Consider the following 22,578-nt stretch of genomic DNA (forward strand, 5'->3'; position numbering starts at 1 on the left):
TGAATCACATACCAAATGACACAACAGCTACATATGCATTGTACTTGCCATTCCAACCGACTGTGCATCATAAATTTTAACACTCTTTTTACAACTACCATACCAAATGACATAACTGAGACATACACATTGTGCTGCACCAGCGGGTGAAATGACAAATTCAATATGTGTGTGTCTCAGCTTTGTCATTTGGTATGGGGGTCTTAAAAGCAGTGTTCATGTTTGTGATGCACCATCTGTTGGAATGACAAATGTTAACACTGCTTTTACAAGACATAACTGTATTCATTGCATTTGTCATTCTAACAGATGGTGCATCACAAACATCAAACACTGCTTTTACAACTCCCAGACCAAATGATATATAACAGACATGTGCCATCTGTTGGAATGACAAATGTTAACACTGCTTTTACAAGACATGCCTGTATTCATTGCATTTGTCATTCCAACAGATGGTGCATCACAAACATCAATACTGGTTTTACAACTCCCATACCAAATGACATATAACAGACATGCACCATCTGTTGGAAATTATGAATGTTAACACTGCTTTTACAAAACATACCTGTATTCATTGCATTTGTCATTCCAACAGATGGTGCATCACAAACATCAATACTGCTTTTACAACTCCCATACCAAATGATATATAACAGACATGCGCCATCTGTTGGAATGACAAATGTTAACACTGCTTTTACAAGACATACCTGTATTCATTGCATTTGTCATTCCAACAGATGGTGCATCACAAACATCAATACTGCTTTTACAACTCCCATACCAAATGATATATAACAGACATGCGCCATCTGTTGGAATGACAAATGTTAACACTGCTTTTACAAGACATACCTGTATTCATTGCATTTGTCATTCCAACAGATGGTGCCTCAAACATCAATACTGCTTTTACAACTCCCATACCAAATGACATATAACAGACATGCACGATCTGTTGGAAATTATGAATGTTAACACTGCTTTTACAAAACATACCTGTATTCATTGCATTTGTCATTCCAACAGTTGGCGCATCACAAACATTAACACTGCTTTTATAACATACAAATGGCATATAACAGACACATACACATTACATAGACCTCTGCATTCATGTTTGCAGTGCACTATGTTGATTACTTAGATGTCATGGTAAATGGGTAGCAGAGCTACTTCACCTTAATAAAAGGATTAGTGTCTGTGTGTCCGTTGGGTTGCTGTATCTCTGTCATTCCTAAAGGTGGTACATTGCAAACATTTGTAGTTATAAAATGCATTGCAGTTTTCATTCCGACAGATGGTGCCTCATAAACCCCGTACCAAATGACATATTATTGTGACAATAGGCATTGCACTAGTGCACTGCAAACGTGAATGCTGTGGTCGATGCGGATTATTTAGATTTCATCTAAGAACAAGTGTCTGTCTGTCGGTCTGGTTGCTATGTCTCTGTCATTCCAAAAGGTGGCGCAACACAAACACTTTGAGTAATAAAAAGCATTGTATTTTTCATTCCAACAGATGGCACATCACAAACATTAACACTGCTTTTATGATTCACTCACCAAATTGCATATATCAGAGACATACACACTGCATGGTGCACTGCAAATGTGAACACCGAGGTCCATGCTGATGATTCAGATTTCAACCGGTCTTAGACGTGGGGCACAGCCAGCGTTTGTTAGGAAGTGTTAACCAAAATGTGAATTACCAGATAATGGCATTTACTGTGCGTCTTTCTGAATGAACTCTGCTGATGACTTGCTGGTGAAAGTTATTATAAAGACTTACTCAAATATCATGGCACAATCTACTCTCCTTCTCAAACCTGCTTAATCCAACTCCGGGTCATGGGGGTCCTGGCAGCACTGAGCAGGACCCTCATTTATTGGTGACACTGAAAAAAATAAAATAAAATACTCATCTGCTTAATGAGGACTGCAATGATTTGCATTTTAATTCTAAACCCTAACATATTTTGCCAAGATCAGGAGAGGTTCCTGATGCCCAAGTTTCATCTGTCAGATGAACTTCACGTCAAGTCATCCAGCACCATCTGTTGCAATGACAAATACAATGTATACGTCACTGTTGTATGTCATTTGGTATGGGATTTTGTCCAGTAACTGGATAAAAATTCGGACCAGCACAGAGTGCAGTGTGGATGGGACAATATGGAGAAAAGCTACCTGGGGTATTGAGTGGTCAAAGAATTAACACAAAGGTTAAAGGTCAGATTTAAAAAAATATATATATATGGTTAAGCAATGATATTTGGAGCTGAGACCTGGGCAGTGAAGGAGAGACTGGATGTGTCAGAAGTGAGAATGTTACAGAAAAGGACAGAAGAAGATGAAGAAGGAATGAGACCATCAGAGGTACAACAAAAGCGGAAGAAAGAGATCTGAGAAAATACATGAAGTGGTGTGGACATGTGAAGAGGAGGGACAACACAGTAAATGTGCGGGCAAAAGAATGATGGGAATGGAAGTCCAGGGGAAGAGAAAGTGGAGGAGGCCAAGGTGGAGGTGGATGGATAAAGTCAAAGAAGATCTGAGCTGTTTGGAGAAGGTGGATGAAGCACATCGACCCCACATAGAAGTGGGAAAAGATGAAGAAGAAGGAAATTCAGATCACCAGCAGCCTTCCCTTACCGACTGAGCTCACGCAGAGGCTAAGCCGTATGTTAACATCAGCGACGTCTCCCGCAGTCATCCATGCCAACAGTCAAAAAGAGACTCTTCAAAGCTGATCTCTAAGGCAAGTCGGGAAAGAACTTCTTTCAATGAAGAAGCTACACGCACCATTGAGCCTTCCTAGGAGTCAGCAGGGTGTAGAACAGAACGTCTGAAAACAAAGTGCAGCGAGCAGACGAGTCCAAGCCGAAGCGGACGTCGTAAACGCATGGCGGCAGGAGCCAAATGGATTGGGTCGACTTCACGGCCGGTGCAGCTTGCAGTCACTGAGCCAAACCGTGAATCGCACGACGTACCAGAGAACACTTGAGAAGGCAGAGTGTGAGGCCATCTGTCAAAAGAGCGGAAGCGACGCTGAAAGTGGTCTTCCAACAGGGCAGCGATCCAAAACTCTTGAGGGAATCCGTAGGCACATGGCTGAAAAAAGAAGGCGAAGTGAAGAAGCACACACAGTCTGAATCCCGGTGAAATGCTCCCCTGGCCAAAAGAAGGCCCCAGAGTTGGAGACATTCTGTGCGGTGGGGAATCTCACACTCGTCCGAGAAAACTCATAAACTATTTGGATTCTTCCCTTTTTTCATATCCTGTTGTTGCTTTTGTTGTTATTTTTGTCACTCAGTTGCCATTCAGTATTGAACTTCTACGGGGCGAGTCAACATGATGTTAACATTTGAAGGGCGGAAACAATTCATTCACCAAACATACTTCATATGCGCAAGAAGATTTACAGGAATGTCTCAACCTGTTCGCCATCATGTTCAGTAACAGCACACCAATTAAATCTCGGACACGCATTTCACGGGGAACAGATGATACCACAGTCTGTATTCTGTCCTTCACCAAACCCCATAACCAGAAATCACAGGGTGTCAAATCAGGGGAGTGTGGAGGCCATGGCAATGGTCCACCATAACCTATCCATCAAGCTGCAAAGGTGTGGTCGAGATAAAAAGAATCCATAAGTGTTAACATCATTTTGACTCACCCTGTATATTTAAAAATACTGGACATGGAGTACGTAAGGAACTGTAGGACAGGCAGGCCAAGATTGGCTTCAATCGAATACAATGAGTGCAGCTGCTAGAATCTTAACTAGGAAAAGAAAAACCGAGCCCATCACCCCAGTCCTCATGTCACTACACTGGTTACCTGTGCCATTTAGAACTGACTTTAAAATACTGCTGATGGTTTACAAAGCCTTCAGTCATCTCACTCCGTCTTATCCATATTACTAACCGTGAATGGTAAACCGGATGGCATGGACGCAGGGACACGGCGATGGGACCATGAGACGTACTTGCGCAGGCTCATAAACTGCACGCGAAGTCTTATCCACCGCGCACGAAAATCACGGCCCAAAAACGAAAGAGCTCAACTGACGTGAATGAGTAATGAAGCAACAACGCGCCCATGGCTAACGACTACCGACACAGCCACACAAATAAGAAGACTCTGCGCTGCAGCCCAGATTCAAACGGAAGAGGCTACGGAGGCCCCACGGGTCCATAAAGTACGGAAGGCGCAGGCTTCACCACCATATTGTGAGTGGCACCACTGCAGAGTGAAGGCACAGGCGTCACCGCCATATTGTGAGTGGCACCACTGAGTGAAGTAAACGCGCGTCTGAAACTGCGGAAGCAAAGCAGGCACGGGTTCAAAACGAACGAGCTCGACTGACAGATATACAATGTATTTCAGGATACCCAACGCCGGGGGTAGGTGAGCGAAGCGAGCAGAGGGCGGAGACCCCTTGTACCTCAGAACGTCTCTCACCTTACACTCCTTAGATCTTCAAATGAGGGTCTGCTTAGAATTCCAAGAGCAAAACTCAAAAGAAGTGGTGAGGTGGCCTTCTTTTTTTTCCTCATCAAGTGTGTTATTAAACCAAATGGAGCACGATGAACACACACACAGATATACATGGGGACAAGTCAGATGGAGAACTGCTGGCTGCTTTGTCATTAAAAATGGGAATGCAGCTCATTAAGATTGAAATAAGCAATTATGGGTGGGGAACCTTAACAAGCGAGACCACTAAAATGTCACTTGAGCAATACGGGCTTCATCAGCAATAACGGACGTCTCATTGAGAAACTCGGAAAACAAAACACCTGAAGCCACGGCGGCCCTCCAGGACTGGCATTGCCCATCCCATTCTATGGGGTTTAAATCTGGTGCCCCTCAATGACACTCTTGACTTGTCCTGAAGCCACCGCAGCGTTGACGTGGCGGTGTGACCCCAGTGTGAGGTCATACGCTGCAGGGAAAATAAGTATTGAACGCGTCAACGTTTTTCTCTGTAAATATCTTTCTAATGGGGGGCTACTGACATGAAATTTACAGCAGATGTTGGTAACAACCCAAGTAATCCACACATATAAAGAAACCAAAACAAATAAGTCCTGTGGTACCCAGCCGGGACGCCTGAGAAGACCGGAGGAGGGCTTGTGCCTCCTCCAGACCTCGAGGGGGCGACCGCGGGTACAGAGCTGGGAAGCTCGATCCTGTAGGGACCCGTGGTCACCGCCAGGGGGACCCCAATACCTGGAGGACCCTGGACCTCAGCACTTCCACCACAGTGCTGGGGGGGTGGGGGGCGCAGAGGAACAGGGACACCCGAAGTGCTTCCGGGGAGACAGCCGGCACTTACGCCACACTGGGGCGTATCGGTGGGAGATTGTCGGGAACACACCTGGAGCACATCTGGGTGCTTATTTAAAGGGGCCGCCTCCCTTCAGAGAGGGACTTGAGTCGGGTGGAAGAAGGACAAGGTCTCTGAAGGAGTGAAGGAGGTGGTCTGGAGTGGAGAGAGAGAAGGCATTGTGTTGGCCTGGACTGAGGGGTATTGGGGTTGTGAGTAGTGACTATGTAAATATGGAAGCCCAAATAAATGTGTGTGGGGTGATTACAACGTGTCTGCCTGGCTGTGTCCGGGTCAAGTTCCACAGTCCATAAATTAAGTGTAAAAACGGTGACACGTTCAATACTTATTTTCCCCGCTGTATATTCTGGCGCAGGTTTTCTTCAAGGGCCTCTCTCGATTTGCCTGCATTCGTCCTTCCCTCAATTCTGACCATGTGATAAAGACCACGGAGCAGCTGCTGCTTCACCACCTGAGGCCACCGGTCCGTCACGGCCTTGACCCTCTGCAGTTCGCATACCAGGAGAAGGTGGGAGCGGAGGAGGCCATCATCTACATGCTACACAGATCCCTCTCCCACTTGGACAGAGGCAGTGATGCTGTAAGAATTATGTTTCTAGACTTCTCTAGCACCTTCAACACAATCCAACCTCTGCTCCTTAGGGACAAGCTGACAGAGATGGGAGTAGATTCATACCTGGTGGCATGGATCGTGGACTATCTTACAGACAGACCTCAGTATGTGCGTCTTGGGAACTGCATGTCTGACATTGTGGTCAGCAACACAGGAGCGCCGCAGGGGACTGTACTTTCTCCGGTCCTGTTCAGCCTATATACATCGGACTTCCAATACAACTCGGAGTCCTGCCACATACAAAAGTTCGCTGACGACACTGCTATCGTGGGCTGCATCAGGAGTGGGCAGGAGGAGGAGTATAGGGACCTCATCAAGGACTTTGTTAAATAGTGAGACTCAAACCACCTACAACTGAACACCAGCAAAACCAAGGAGCTGGTGGTGGATTTTAGGAGGACCAGGCCCCTCATGGACCCTGATCATCAGAGGTGACTGTGTGCAGATGGTGCAGACCTATAAATACCTGGGAGTGCAGCTGGATGATAAACTGGACTGGACTGCCAATACTGATGCTCTGTGCAAGAGAGGACAGAGCCGGTTATACTTCCTTAGACGGTTGCGGCGAGCGCCCTCTTCTACGCGGTGGTGTGCTGGGGAGGCAGCATTAAGAGGAAAGACGCCTCACACCTGGACAAACTGGTGAGGAAGGCAGGCTCTATTGTAGGCACGGAGCTGGACAGTTTGACATCCATGGCAGAGTGACGGGCGCTGAGCAGACTCCTGTCAATCATTGAGAATCCACTGCATCCACTGAACAGGATCATCTCCAGACAGAGGAGCAACTTCAGCGACAGACTGCTGTCACCGTCCTGCTCCACAGACAGACTGAGGAGATCGTTCCTCCCCCACACTATGCGACTCTTCAATTCCACCCGGGGGGGTAAACATTAACATTATTCAGAGTTATTGTCTGTTATACCTGCATTGTTATCACTCTGTAATTTAATATTGTTTTTTATCAGTATGTTGCTGCTGGAGTGTGTGAATTTCCCCTTGGGATTAATAAAGTATCTATCTATCTATCTATCTATCTATTATATAGTGCCTTTCACATCTATCTATTATATAGTGCCTTTCACATCTATCTATCTATCTATCTATCTATCTATTATATAGTGCCTTTCACATCTATCTATCTATCTATCTATCTATTATATAGTGCCTTTCACATCTATCTATCTATCTATCATATAGTGCCTTTCACATCTATCTATCTATCTATCATATAGTGCCTTTCACATCTATCTATCTATCTATCTATCTATCTATCTATCTATCTATCTATCTATCTATCTATCAGTCTCCCCATCCCTGCACCTTCATACCATCAAGCTCACACCACCATGTTTCACTGTAGGGATGTGGTATAGTGGGTCCGCAGCTCAACAAGAGTGGCCATGTTAATGAATAAATCATGAATGCACTTGCATGTGTGAGTGGTCTGCCACAGACGTCTCGTCCCGTCTCCAGATTGGTGCGAGGCGGTCAGCCGTCCGTGCCTTGCCTTGCAGGCAGTCTGATTGTCTTATTATCAAGTCCAGGGCGGCAAGCAGGCAATCGCACCTGCAACAGCCCTCCAGCCTATAAAGGGGAGCGTAAGAAAGAGAGACAAGGAAAGAGAAGGTGTAACCAGACAGAGTGGAGGTTAAAGGACAGAGAGAAAGGCAGGAGCAGCTTAGAGTGGAAGCAGGCGGACGGGCATGGTGCCCCAGGAGGTGGCGCGTGGCCAGCGCTCAGGTAGGGGGGCACGAGGACCACTCCAGCAGAGCAACCAGGAGCAGGAGTGATCGTTACACTCCAGAGCATCCTCTCGCTGGGTGGAGCTCGTGACGGGCAGCGGTGGGAGGACGGCGTGCTTTCAGTGGGTGGAGCCAGGATTGGCAGCAAGTGGGCATGGGAGCAGGGTCAGGTGGCGGGGACACGGGCCACTTTAGAAGGATGTCTGCGCCTGTTGGTGGACGTCTCTCCGTGCTGCAAGGTCCCAGTAGGATAAGCCAGAGAGGCATCAGTTTTAAAAGGGACGAGACTTTGAAAGACTCTTGCCTGAATTTTAACCTCATTTTAATGGATTACTTATTTATTGGCTTTTAACCTCCACTGTACACTCATTTTATGGATAATTTATTGATTTTTTTTTTTGGGACACTATTTGGATTTGGTTTTTTATTCTTTTCACCATCCCCTTGCTTGGTGTGTTTTGTCCTCTTCAGCTCAGCTCCGCTCATCCAGTTACATTATCGATGGCGTCGGGTTCAAGAGGCTCCCATTATGGAAGAGGGAGTAATGAGCCGACCCGCACCATCACAAGGGATGATAACAGGCAGGTCATCACCAGACATGACCAGAGAGTTCAGTTTCTCTCTTCAGAGTCCTCTAAATGCCTCTGACTCGAGAGGGGCTTCAGTCCGGCCATTCTGTCATAAAGACCCGATCGATGGAATGCTGCTAAGACGATGGCCTCCTTCTGACAGGCTCTCCTTTCTCAGTCAGAGTGAACATCGGGGTCTTGTTCACATAAATAACAAAGACCCTTTTTTGCCTGGTTACTCACTTTGGCTATTTGGCCGACTCCTAAGAAGGTACTGAGTCCTCACTGAAAGCTTTGTCCCTTTGCCCCCTGACATCTGCCTCACCGCCTCACACAATTTCATCATGGAGGTCTGCAGAGGGTTCCTCAGAACTCATGGCTTGGTTTTTTTATCCTGCCATGCCGTGTGAATTGTTGGTACACGTGTGCCTTTCTACACCAGGTCCAATCAATTCAGTTTGGCCACAGGTTTCATCCAGCCAGGTTCTAGAAACATCTCAAGGAGAATGAAAGCACAACAGATGGACCAGAGCACAATCTGCAGAGTCTGCTTCTATGAACATATGAGAGTTCTGCTTCTGATCTCTACATATAAAAGCAAAGCCCTCACTGACTCCTCACAAATTCTCCAACTTTCCATATAGGTGGGACGCTGACATTTTGCATGCTCATTCCTTGCAGTGTACTTACAAAAGTTAGATATGTTTCATGTCCTACTGCAGGTGTATCCCCTAAACTGTATACAGTGGAACCTCGATTATCCGGTCTTCAATTAACCATGCATTTGGTTATCCGGGATCGCCTAGAAAAAAAGTGTGAGACATCACAAGACCGCCAAGATTAATTCCGACTACAGGAATGTACACTACGTGTGTCACAGCTTAAGTTTTCTTTGTCGATGGGCTTCTGAGAATTATTCTAAAAGTATTGAAAGTACAGTATAGCATCTGTGCACCAGCCAGGCGATCCCCTGCTATGAAAAACCATTAGACTTAATCCGATGCAGAGGACTCGTTCCGAACACTCTCCCTCCCCTTTTTCCAAATTCAGACGACTGCCATTTGTCAATAAGTTTTGTATGGGTCGCACAGTCCATGTAGGCGACGCCTTGTTCCGGGATCATTCAGTTGGCCTCCACACCTCGAGGTAAGAAAGCGGTTTTGCATAAGTTCGTGCTGAAATGTCGGGGTCCAGTGCGGGAGCAAAAAGAAAAAGAGTTGTTTTGTCAATTGCTACGAAACTGCAAATTGTTGAACGTGCTGAAAAGGGGGAATCAATTGCTAAGCTTTCATCAGAATTTAACATAGGAAATCAAACAGTGCGTGATATTGTTCGGAAGAAAGATGAACTCTACAAGTTCGTAACTTCATCGGATACATTTAACGGGACGAGTGCGCGCAAGACAACAAAAGGTTCAAAATTTGACGATCTGGATAGAGCCGTGTTCGAATGGTTCAAGCAAAAGCGCGCCAAGGGATGTCCTGTATCCGGGCCATTCCTGCTCGAAAAAGCAAAATGGTTTCACTGTGAGATGACGATTCTTGAACCATTTGCTGCGTCTCAAGGATGGCTGCAATGTTTCAAATCTCGCCACGGAATTAGACAGTTGGATATCCAAGGTGAGAAACGAAGCGGTGATTCTGACGCTGCAGCACTATACGTAACGGAATTTAAATGTCTTGTCGAGGCTTTCTTGAGCAGGAAGCGGATTCAAATTTTAGTGACATCCTAACACTTCGCAAGCTCCGCACGTCAATAAAACTGAAGCGCTGCAAGAACACAAAGCAGCGTCTCCTGTCTGATTTTGTCAAGAAAACTTCATAAACAACACAAGAAAGGTAAGAATTTCACTGTACAGCACCTATTCTAGCATTTGCAAATTTTTATAATTATTTTCGATTATCCGTGATTTTTGATTATCCTGATGACGGGCGCCGGTCATTAAACCGGATAATCGAGGTTGTACTGTATATAGATAGGGGAAACCCCTCCTCACTATTTCTGTGACTTCCAATATACGTAGGAATCCCAAATTTCCCATGCTCATCCTTTACACTGCACTTACAAGCGTTAAGTATGTTTCATTTCCCGCCGTGCCCCGTAACGAACTTTGGAAAATAACGTCTTCTTTTTGGCGGTTCTCACCATTATGCTGTAAAGAACTTTCGGAACTGACCTCTCCTTTGGTGGCTTCATTCCTATTTCCGTTAACAGAGGATTTATTTCATGGTAGAGACGCACAAATGGCCGCCCCCGGTCCCCCTTCCTTTTTCCGCACACCTAACACGTGGTTGGCTCCCTGCCTATATACATTAACGACATCCCACGCTCATGTGCCTCCTCACTCGCTTCCTTACTTTCCTCAGCTGTTCGTTCTGCTCACTGCTCCCTTCTTCTTTAGTCCACCGCTTCAAGCCTCTTATAGTTCGCCTTGCTTCACATCTTCCTGCTGGTGACTCCTGCCTTTTCATTTAGTTTCTTCACACTCTTAATTCTCCGGGCATGCCTCCGCATACTCTACTTTTGAAGGTCTGCGCACCAATTATGTTACTACGAAACTTACAACCACCGAAACTTTCTAACAGCATCAGGCTTCAGATCAAATCTCTGCACAAAAACCTTCACTGGAACTGGCTCAGGGGAGACCCTCTCATACCCTCTGACCTCCCGTTCCAATTCAAACGCCGGGTCTGCTTGGCTATGACAATAAATAAGTCACAGGGCACAGACTCTAAAAAAAGGTCCCCACTGACTTGACACAAGATGGCTTCTCACTTGGCCAACTGTCCATTGCATGCTCAAGAGTGAGCTCAGCAGACAGCTTGGTCATTTTACAGCCCGAGGACAGAACTTAAAGAGATCCTTACATCCTAAAAAGGTGCATTTCTCCTACATGACATTTACAATCATACATTAAACTCTTTACAATCATCAAATTCACTCTCAATACTAAAATAAGCCTACGACAATTTCATTGTGACAATCGTGTTACATTATTTTTTAAATGTTTCCTTTTCTTTTTCATCACTTCTTTAACACACTACTTCTCCGCTGCAAAGCGCCGGTATATTTTGCTAGTTTTTAATAAATCTGTAAACCTTTTCCGAGTACATGTCCTCAGTTTGTCACTATGAGTTATTGAGCGTGGATTGATGGGCACAAATGGCAAAAGTAGCCATTTCAAATGAAATGTACAACACGACAAAGTGTGCAGAAAGTGAAGGAGTCTGAATCATCATCATCATCATCATCTGTAATTTCTCCAAAACGACATGAAATTGAGCAGTGAAGGTCCCCAAAGTCTCACAGTTGACGTATCTGAAGTTCTTGGAATGAAGAATGGGTGAGATCTCCAAGTGCTCCTGGAGGTGTTTGTGTTTGTGGTGGCTGACAACGTGTATCGGGTTGTGTGTGTGTGTGTGTGTGTGTGTGTGTGTGTGGGTGGGTGGGTGCGCGCGCGTGCATGAAGAACTCAAACTACAGAGCAAAGACTCCGCTCTCATGGGGCCGAGTTCAGAGCAAGGTTAGCCAAATAGTGGATAAATTAGACAGAAGTGGGAGACAGACAGCTCACCCTGTGCTGAACTCTTCACCCGGTGAAAAGTGCTGCTCCTCAGCCTCTCTCACAGGTGGAGATCGGGGAGGAGGAGGAGGAGGAGGAGGTGGCAGCAGGGAAGAGAAAAAGGGATGGCTCGGTCCAAGTCACGAGCGCCGGCCTCTCCTACTGTGAAATTCAAAACCGCACGCACGGCCCCCTTAGAAAGAAAGGAAAGCAAAAAATAAATAAATTAAATTAAAAGACGCGGAGGGGCTTGCGCCATGCAAGCTTTTCACATTCATTCCTTACCGGCCCGATACATTTTTGCAATTCTTCACTGGGGCTTTAGTCCTCGAGTCTGCATGAGAGCAAGTCGAAATTAGCAAAGCTGGAATCTCCTGCTGATAAAAAAAAGGAGAGAGTTGTTTATGTTGTGCAGATGTCAAAAAAGCACAAGACATTCTTTGGTTTCAGTACAGTGGCTTCTAATAAACTATTTCAACCCAAGAGACATCAAACATTCCACTAGGCAGGCCTGTTGCCAAAACCCCGGGGTCAGCTTCCTCAGCCTCTCTACAAGCTCACCTTTATGTCAGAATTTGAATTTATGGATGTGGCGTTTCAGGTACTTTCCGGTGACAGTACATTATTATGGATCCACTACCCCTCTGGTTAGAACATCCCTCACCCACCTCACGTTCTTTCCCAAACCAGCGTTGGGGCTTTCATTTCCTTCTCTCCGCCAGGCTTGATTGGCCTGCCAGCTTTTGGCACGGGGCTCATCCATCACAAGGACAGCCCGCGCCATTCATCTCTGCAGTTGCAGAGAGATAAACGGCTCCTCGGTTGCCCCCCCCACCCTGGCTAGGGCTTGACCCCCCTGCCCTCATTAAACTGCCAGTCAAGAAGAAGAATGGCATGAAAGGAAGCGGTGTGGCCGTGATGGAGGATCGAGCCGCAAGTGGGGGACTTTCTTCAGGTTTTAGACTTCTCCGCTTGTGTGATTCCATGTCACTATGGGGACACTTTGGGCAACGTGCTGCATGACGTGGATGGGCCAAGGCTTTAAATGCTGGTTTGACAGTTAATGAGGTACCCCCCCCCACCACCAACACCACCACCTTTTTACACATCCTACACGTCACATGATAACACTGTGTGGTATAAACCAGACAAACCAGCCTTTTCAGAGTGAGGCCCAGTCCACACTACTTGCTACATTTTCATTTAACATCGAAGACATGTCTTCGTTTTTTTCACCTTTTGACCACACTACGCCAGCATTTTTAATTTTTGAAAACAAACACTTTTGAAAATGGTCTCCATAGCCAGAGATTTTCAAAAATGACAATGTGGCATTTCAGTGTGGATGGGCGAAAATGAACATGTCTAAAAACATGGATCCCATCACGCTCTAGATGGTTTTTCATGTGTGTGTAAATATTTATAGCCTTTCGGTGAATTGCGCTATGGTGATGGTTTTTCATGGGTGTATAGATATTTATAACCGTTCGGTGAGGTACAGTACAGTGACAGTTTTTCGTGGGTGTATAAATATTTATAACCTTTCAGTGAGCTACGGTACGGTGACGGTTTTTCGTTAGTGTATAAATATTTATAGCCTTTCGGTGAATCGCACTATGGCAATGGTTTCTTTCGTAGGTGTATAGACATTTAACCGTTCAGTGAGCCGCTGTACAGTGACGGTTTTTCCTGGGTGTATAAATATTTATAGCCTTTCGGTGAATTGTGCTATGGCGATGGTTTTTCATGGGTGTATAGGTATTTATAACCGTTCAGTGAGCCGCGGTACATTGATGGTTTCTCGTGGGGTGTGCAAATATTTATAGACTTTCAGTGAATTGTGCTATGACAATGGTTTCTTTCGTGGGTGTATAGATATTTAACTGTTCAGTGAGCCATTGTATGGTGACGGTTTTTCGTGGGTGTATAAATACTTATAGCCTTTCGGTGAATCACGCTATGGCGATGGTTTTTCATGGGTGTATAGGTACTTATAACTGTTCAGTGAGCCGCGGTAAGTTGATGGTTTCTCGTGGGTGAGCAAATATTTATAGACTTTCGGTGAATTGCGCTATGGCAATGGTTTCTTTCGTGGGTGTATAGATATTTAACTGTTCAGTGAGCCGCTGTACGGTGACGGTTTTTCGTGGGTGTATAAATACTTATAGACTTTCGGTGAATTGTGCTATGGTGATGGTTTTTCGTGGGTGTATAGATATTTATAACCGTTCAGTGAGCCACAGTATGTTGATGGTTTCTTGTGGGTGTGCAAATATTTATAGACTTTCAGTGAATTGCGCTATGACAATGGTTTCTTTCGTGGGTGTATAGATATTTAACTGTTCAGTGAGCCATTGTATGGTGACGGTTTTTCATGGGTGTATAAATACTTATAGCCTTTCGGTGAATCACGCTATGGCGATGGTTTTTCATGGGTGTATAGGTACTTATAACTGTTCAGTGAGCCGCGGTAAGTTGATGGTTTCTCGTGGGTGAGCAAATATTTATAGACTTTCGGTGAATTGCGCTATGGCAATGGTTTCTTTCGTGGGTGTATAGATATTTAACTGTTCAGTGAGCCGCTGTACGGTGACGGTTTTTCGTGGGTGTATAAATACTTATAGACTTTCGGTGAATTGTGCTATGGTGATGGTTTTTCGTGGGTGTATAGGTATTTATAACCGTTCAGTGAGCCACAGTATGTTGATGGTTTCTTGTGGGTGTGCAAATATTTATAGACTTTCGGTTGAATTGCGCTATGGCAATGGTTTCTTTCGTGGTGGTATAGATATTTAACCGTTCAGTGAGCCGCTGTATGGTGACAGTTTTTCGTGGGAGTGCAGATATTTAACCGTTCAGTGAGCCGCTGTATGGCGATGGTTTTTCGTGGGTGTGCAAATATTTACAGACTTTCGGTTTGCCACGCTGCAACAACGGTTTTTGTGTGTGTGAAACTATTTATACCACAAAATAGAGTAAGCAGAAACCTTAACACAATTATGTATACTGAACAATTAAAAATTATTAACCATCAATCAACAAACCAATCTATCAACAAAAGTAGATAATTCCACTATATGAATATTGTTTATTACAAAGGGGTAAAACAAATTTACATAAGAAAATAATATTATACATAAGGTAAAGAAACACATACGAGAACCAAAATCAGATTAACAACTCAAATTGAATTACAATAAGAAACGTAATAGTGAAGTTAATCCACAATCAGCATATACCGTATACATAGAAGTTTCCAGTAAATTGATAAAATGATACCCACTTTTAATTTTCCCGTGTTAACTATTGATAGCCTTTTGGTGCTACAGTGTGTGTAATTATTCATAGCCATTCTCTTCTTGTTTCAGTAGTTATACAGCACTTACCTTGAGTCAGCTGATGATGGTGCCAATGAGAGGTCTGGCGAGGGAAACAGCAAAGCAACTGCATGGATGCACGCGTCCGAGGCAGTGAGGCAGGGAGCTCGCGGAGCGCTACACGAATCATCCAAACCTAGACGTGAAGAAGCAACCTGACACGTGCTACTGAGCTGCAAGGAAAGTTAATGAAGCCGAAAAGGGCCCGGGGGAGAGACAGGTTACTCACTGAAGAGTAGTGAGGTTGGAGTGTCCGGGGCTGTGTACACGTAGGTGTGCTACTGATTTGAAGGTTTCCTTCTGGGTTACGGCATGGAGAACAAACTGCGTGAAGGCATGCTAGGTAATTGGAAGGGGCCGGATGAGGTGTTCTTTGGGATTGGAAGAAGGGATACTTAGGGAGTATAAAAAGGGAACGTCATCTTTGAAGGAAACCCCGACTTCTAGGAGAGCGCGTAGGTTTCCACCAGATTTGTGTACTGATGAAGCTGCTACATGTTTAAAACAAGGGACTGATAGAATCAGGTCAACCTCGACACCCAAGTATTAACAACACACCAGAAAAAATGTACAAATAGATTAAATATATTCAGCAACAAATATATATTCCTTATTTACTACAACAACTATTACAAACATGACAAAGAAAAGTGAGGTCAAAAGTACAAAACAAACACCATGAACAAACCCCCTCCGACGATATTTACAGTCCTGGAAAAAGCCTTTGCGGTAGGTGATGAAGGTGGATCTTGAAGTGCAATCACCGGTTAACGGACAGAAAGATGTGGCAGAATACTTAATAATAATAATAATTCATTACATTTATATAGCGCTTTTCTCCCTTTAGAAAACTTCTTCCTGGAACATGGATAGAGCACACAGTCCTACCACCAGAGTCCAGAAGATAAATGGTCTTCTGAGAGGCGCTTCTTCACAAACGGCATCGATGGACTGGATTGGGAACAAAAGAACCCACCGCCATCCCTAAATCTGTTGGCCGTGCACAATCCTCTTCTATGAAGGTCCAGTTGATAAAGTGGTTTAGCTGCTTCTGAAGATGAAGTCATCGACAAATGAACAAATCAAAAAGTCCCGCCACATCCTTCTCTTTCCGTTTTACGTGTACAGTGCCTACAAACCACAAACTACAAATCCCACAAGCCCCTCCGCATCGTTACATACCTGTTTATGGACGCTAACCCTATATTTACAAACAGGAATCTGCTTAGGCAGTGTTGTTATCAACATTTGACAAACGGGACATACCTATAAACAAATGAAACCCCCTAGGAGGCACCGCTACATCTTCACATGTTCCCCTTGGACAATTGCTGCCAAAAGTCATAGCGGAGCAATGTGAAATACTGGAAGTGCCTGCTGTCACCCATCGCAGCACACTTCACAAACCCTTTGCAACCCTTTTCCATTCCCTTTTCCAAGGTGTTGCCCCCCCATTGCTGCCAGTATAAGCTCTGGATTCATGCAATTCGCAAGTGGCTCAAGAAGGGTCGAGAATTTCACATTATGTTAATACTAATTTTTATTTTATTTATTTTTGGTATTTGGTACGCTGTATTAATCCCCAATGGTAAGATCCCCACGGTAAGAACAGTCACAACTCAACATTAGTGTAATTCAGTTTGGGGTTGTATGGGCTGAGGCCTATCCTGGGAACATTAACTAACGGCAAGAACCAACAATAACATTGCAAGGCCCAAACACAACGCACAAGTGTCCTGTAGTGGCAATGCTGTTCAGAAAAGGCAGAGAGAGTTCAGCTGTCATTAGAATATCAGAAAGATTTAGACGAGAACAGGCCATTCAGCCCAACAAAGCTCACCAGTCCTACCCACTTAATTCTTCCAAAATAACATCAAATCGAGTTTTGAAGGTCCCTGAAGTCCTACTGTCTACCATACTACTTATTCACTTATTCCATGCGACTATGATTCTCTGTGTACAGAGAAACTTAAGGGTATATTTCGCAGACACATTAGTTAAGTTTCCAACTGTGCCCACGTGTTATGGTTGAGCTCATTTTAAAGTAACAGCCTTGACCCACTGGACTAAATTCCTTTCATAATTTTCTTCAGTCATGTTCCCTTCTTGATGTACTTTGGCTTATTCTGCATGGAGTCTATCTGACTTTTGAGCCAGATGATCACTGGAAGTTCACTACTTTACAAATCTTAAAAATGAAATGCTTCATGGGTCGGGTCCACAGAAATTTAATTGGCGATGAGAATAGGAGCTGCATTGTTGACGGGTGGAGTGGAATAGCGTCGCTGCGTGGGTAAGGGGGGTGCCTGACACAGATGCTGCGTTCAGAGCTCCAAGTTGTGACATTTCACCATTCTCCTCAGAGTGTTCATGTGGGTTTTTGGGTTGGACTATTTGGAAAAATGCAAGACCTCTGTTGATTTATGATCTGCTGTTATGCACCTAAAATCTGGAATAGCTGACCGATAGAAATTCGCCAGGCTAATACGGTGGAGCACTTTACAAAACTGCCAAAACCCCATTAGTTTAACATGGCTTTCTCATAGCTTTACTTTAATGTAACCCTGATATTCTGTATATGCATTGATTACCATTTTTATCAAGGCTCCAAAATCCGAACTAACCCCTACTTTCTCTGCTGTTTTTTTTCCGGTTTTCTGTGGTGGCAATCTGCGCCATCACCACCTGATCAGGGCACCATGCAGTCCATCCATTGAGGTCCACGTGACCAGCATCATCTAATTCTTCCACGTGAAGCCTGAAAGCCATGAGGACTGATTGAGATCATTGATGTTAGGGAGAATGCCTAGTGGGGGTTGGGTGGTCTCGTGGCCTTGGAACCCCTGCAGATTTTGGGGTTTTTTTTCTCCAGCCCTCTGGAGTTTTTTTTGGTTGATTTTTTTTCTGTCCTTATGGCCATCTGACCTTACTTTATTCTTTGTTATTTAGTATTGCCTAATATTAGTATTGCCTTCATCTTGTAAAGCACTTTGTGCTACAGCATGAAAACGTGCTATAGAAAGAAATGTTGTTGTTGTTGTTCATTGGTCTACAAAAAAGGAATTAAAGATAAATGGTATTATTTGCGGGCGGCACGGTGGCACAGTGGGTAACGCTGCTGCCTCGCAGTTAGGAGACCTGGGTTCGCTTCCTGGGTCCTCCCTGCGTGGAGTTTGCATGTTCTCCCCGTGTCTGCATGGGTTTCCTCTGGGCGCTCTGGTTTCCTCCCACAGTCCAAAGACATGCTGGTTAGGTGGACTGGCGATTCTACATAGGCCCTAGTGTGTGCTTGTGTGTGGGTGTGTTTGTGTGTGTCCTGCGGTGGGTTGGCACCCTGCCCGAGATTGGTTCCTGCCTTGTGCCTTGGGATTGGCTCCAGCAGACCCCCGTGACCCTGTGTTCGGATTCAGCGGGTTGAAAAATGGATGGATGGATGGATGGATGGATGGATGATTTGCTACTGAATATGTACATATGATTTGTTCCAAACGCATTTTGACCAAAAACATGGTGTTTTGGGCTGTCCAGGTTATATGTTTTATTTTAAACAGTTGACTAAGGCCAGCATTGTGTCACAACTCTGACTATTTGCGTAGCTTTATTTTGTCCCAGCAGTAATTCCAAGTTCATTGAGCATTCACATGGCATTTCTGACTTGACAACTCAGATTTACCGCCTGTCGTAGAGCACATGAACGCAGCAAGAGAGAGATCAGCAGATGCCACCAGTAAGCCATCTGCTCGCAGTGTCCAGAAATGGTCTCTCTGTGACTGACTAAAGGAGCTCTCCTATTAACTCACGCTGTAAGGAGATTGCTTCTGACCATCGACAGTTTACCACAGTACAAATCTGAGACATGACTTGCTTTGTGGTGTGAATCCACAGCAATTCACTTGGTGACGAGGATGGGATTTGAACTGTGGGTGGGAGGAGTGCAGTGGCAACGCTGCGCAGGCAAAGTGGGGGCTGACAGAGAGAGAAAGAGAGAGAGAAAGAGAGATCAGCTGACGTCAATAGGAAACGCTCCGCTCGTATTGCCCTGCTGAGTATTAATCCACGCTGTATGGAGACCGCTTCTAAGCTAGATGTTGCCGGTTTGCGACTGACCACTAGTAGTTCACCACAATGCAAATGTTCAAACTGAGAGTTCACTGTAATTCAAGGACAAATCCTAACAAGCATATCTCTGTCATAGGTTCAATATTGTCCATGAGTTATGAAGACCTGGAATATCCAGAGAGAAAACAATGCAAAATCCACATAGAAAGACAGCAACTAGACATGGAATTTATACCCGGAACATCAGACCTGTGAGGCTGCAACGCCAACAGCTGTGCTGTAATGCTGCCCAGCACATTAACAAAACCCAAATACAAATACAAATCCACAAAAACAAACTTTCAAACATTAGAGAAGAAAATGACTTTATTATTCTTTACACACTGTACATTCAAAAATAGAAAACATGTCCTCAGTGAACTGAGCTTTACAAATGTGCCTTGGCATAGTTTCATTACATGGTAATTCTGAATCGATTTAAAAACTCATAAGTCAATAATATACCAGAGAAAGGAAAGAGAAAAATAAGAGACACACAGCAAGAAGAGTCAAAATCTGAACTCCGTAAGCAGAGACGTCAAAGGGTTGGTAAAAAGACGGGAGAATTGAGACTCTGGGGTGCTGCTTTTACACTTTTTGGTTGTGTGGCGCTTCCACAAACACATACAGGACACCTGACGTATTTCACCAGTGCAGAAATCAAATCGCCCACTCGCCCGTCCTGCAGGGCCTGCTTTGCTTGATGGAAAGAAATCATTTACAAGTGGATCAAAATTTAAAAATGGCCCGTTTTTAAGTAAAATGTGCACAAGTGGCCAAAAAACTCGAGGCGTATTCTTGGGTATCATATGCCCCCTAACATTTTAGGTCACATCAGTTTCAGAACACCACAAATTTAGCCCAACATAAACCTAAACACCACGTTTAATAAGATTGTGTTGGGACAACCCCCTTGTTTGGGTATCATTTGCATGAAGGTGAACCTTTAGCCAGTGAGAAGCTCCAGCCCATCGTTCCTTTTATTTTGGTCACGTGCTTCCTAATTGTACCCCCCTCCCCTCCCTTCTTCACTTTGCTTCTCCCTTGATATCGCAACCTACAGGAGGAAGAGTTAAGTGCACACATGTCAAAGCAGCCATGAATCTGGACCACAGCCCACAATACCCCGTCTGAAGGCGATAGCAGCAGACCCCTACAGAAGGGGCACATTTACTCTTTCACTACAATTGGGGATGAAAGTGCCAATGCTTAAGTACTTCACAATCTCATGTAGAATTCAAAAAAATCTCTTCGTCACAACTTATCTGTTGTACAATCTGTAATTTTAAATAATTAAATATTCTCTAAATGAGTCCTCTCTGCACATATAATTTACATGTATATATGTATTTTTATATATTTTACGTTTTAATGTTAGCTATTTTTGCACAGCTGCTACGGTTTCTACAGATTGAATGTGAAACAGTAAACTATACCCGAGAGGCCGCACACTGACAACAGGGTAAGGCCACGGAGCAGATGATGGGGACAGCCTTGGCCATAACCAGGACTTTGCAGCTGCGACTCACTGAAGCAATCTGGAGTCCTCTGGCATACAGGTCAGGAGTCCAGCTCTGGATAGTCTTCACTTTCAGTGACTGGGAGCATTAGCTGCTGCTCATAGTAAAGGCTCTTTGCATAGTTGATTTCCTGTGAGATCTTCACCGCCAAGTTTTCACTTTTCACATGAACCTGCATTCAGAGGAACAAAAAAAGACAAAGAGTGCACTTCATCAGAGGAGGGAATGCTGGGTGGTCTGTAATGACAAGTAGAAGCCCTACTAGAAACAAAAAAAAAAAGGAAAGAAACATAAAATAGACACACACATACACAAACTGGTCTCTTTCACTAGGCTGAGCTGACTCATTTAGGCTGTGTTCACACTGCAGCTCAATTCCAATTTTGTCACTCATATGAGTGAAGACACAGATTTGATATTTTTAGAGAAGTGTGAACAGCAAAAAAAAAATCTGAACTTTGTATTAGATTTAGTATCATATAAGACAGTGATCTAAATACTGACATAGGCAAGTTGAATGTAACCTGTAATAGAAATTCAACAGGCTAATACGATGGAACACTGCTAAAAACCCCATTATCTGAACATGGCTTTCTCATAGCTTCATTTTAGTGTAACCCTGAAAATTCTGTATATGCATTTAATTATCATTTTTTTTTCATGGCTCCAAAATCCATACTAATCCCTCCTTTCTCTGCTGTTCTTTTTCCGGTTTTCTGTGGTGTCAATCTGCACCACCAGCACCTGATCAGGGCACCATGCAAGTCCCTACATTGATGTCCACATGACCAGCATCATCTAATTCTTCCACGTGAAGCCTGAAAACCACGCGGACTGATTGAGATCATTGATGTTAGAATGCCTAATGGGGGCTGGGTGGTCTCGTGGCCTTGGAACCCCTGCAGATTTTGAGCTTTCTTATTTTTTTGTTTTTTCTGTCCTCCCCGGCCATCGGATCTTACTTTATTCTCTGGTAATTAGTATTGCCTAATTTTTGTATTTTTTCTTTCTTCATCTTGTAAAGCACTTTGAGCTACATCATTTGCATGAAAGCATGCTACACACATAAATGTTGTTGTCAATTGGTCTACAAAAAAAAAAAAAAAAAAAAAGGAATTAAAGAAAAAAATTATTTTTTTGTGGAAATAAATTCCAGAATAAAAATACTTAATATGTACGACTTCGTTCCAAACGCATTTTCACCCAAAACATGCCGTTTTGGGCTGACCAGGTTTTATGTGTTATTTTAAACAATTGACTAAGGCCAGCATTACGTCACAACTCGTGAAATTTAGGTAGCTTTATTTTGTCACAATTGTCTGAGCTGTGGGCGGCACGGTGGCGCAGTGGTAGCGCTGCTGCCCCGCAGTAAGGAGACCTGGGTTCGCTTCTCGGGTCCTCCCTGCGTGGAGTTTGCATGTTCTCCCCGTGTCTGTGTGGGTTTCCTCCCACAGTCCAAAGACATGCAGGTTAGGTGCACTGGCGATCCTAAATTGTCCGTAGTGTGTGCTTGGTGTGTGTGCCCTGCGGTGGGCTGACACCCTGCCTGGGTGCGCCCTGTGCTGGCTGGGATTGGCTCCAGCAGACCTTGTGTTCGGGTTGGAGAATGACTGACTGACTGTCTGAGCGGTAATTCCAAGTTCAACAAGTGTTCATGTGACATTTCTGACTTGACAACTCAGATTTACCGCCTGTCATAGAGCACGTGAACGCAGCAAGAGAGCAAT

At 44.4% G+C, this 22,578-nt stretch overlaps 2 protein-coding genes across 3 annotated transcripts in view; one reads left to right on the forward strand and one right to left on the reverse strand.

Annotated features, from left to right (window-relative positions):
• c8h2orf76 (chromosome 8 C2orf76 homolog) overlaps positions 1 to 22,578 on the forward strand; it is a 331,828-nt gene that overhangs the window by 62,780 nt on the left and 246,470 nt on the right. The window lies entirely within an intron of this gene.
• Positions 19,641 to 22,578, reverse strand: part of vps13d (vacuolar protein sorting 13 homolog D) — a 187,744-nt gene continuing 184,806 nt past the window's right edge. For both annotated transcript variants that reach the window (XM_028807954.2, XM_028807955.2), the window contains one exon: positions 19,641 to 21,023. In XM_028807954.2, the coding sequence (XP_028663787.2) occupies positions 20,892 to 21,023 (132 nt within the window). In that variant the 3' untranslated portion in view covers positions 19,641 to 20,891. The remainder of the gene's footprint in view (positions 21,024 to 22,578) is intronic.

Source organism: Erpetoichthys calabaricus, chromosome 8 (genome assembly GCF_900747795.2).
Source record: "Erpetoichthys calabaricus chromosome 8, fErpCal1.3, whole genome shotgun sequence".
Lineage (NCBI taxonomy): Eukaryota > Metazoa > Chordata > Cladistia > Polypteriformes > Polypteridae > Erpetoichthys > Erpetoichthys calabaricus.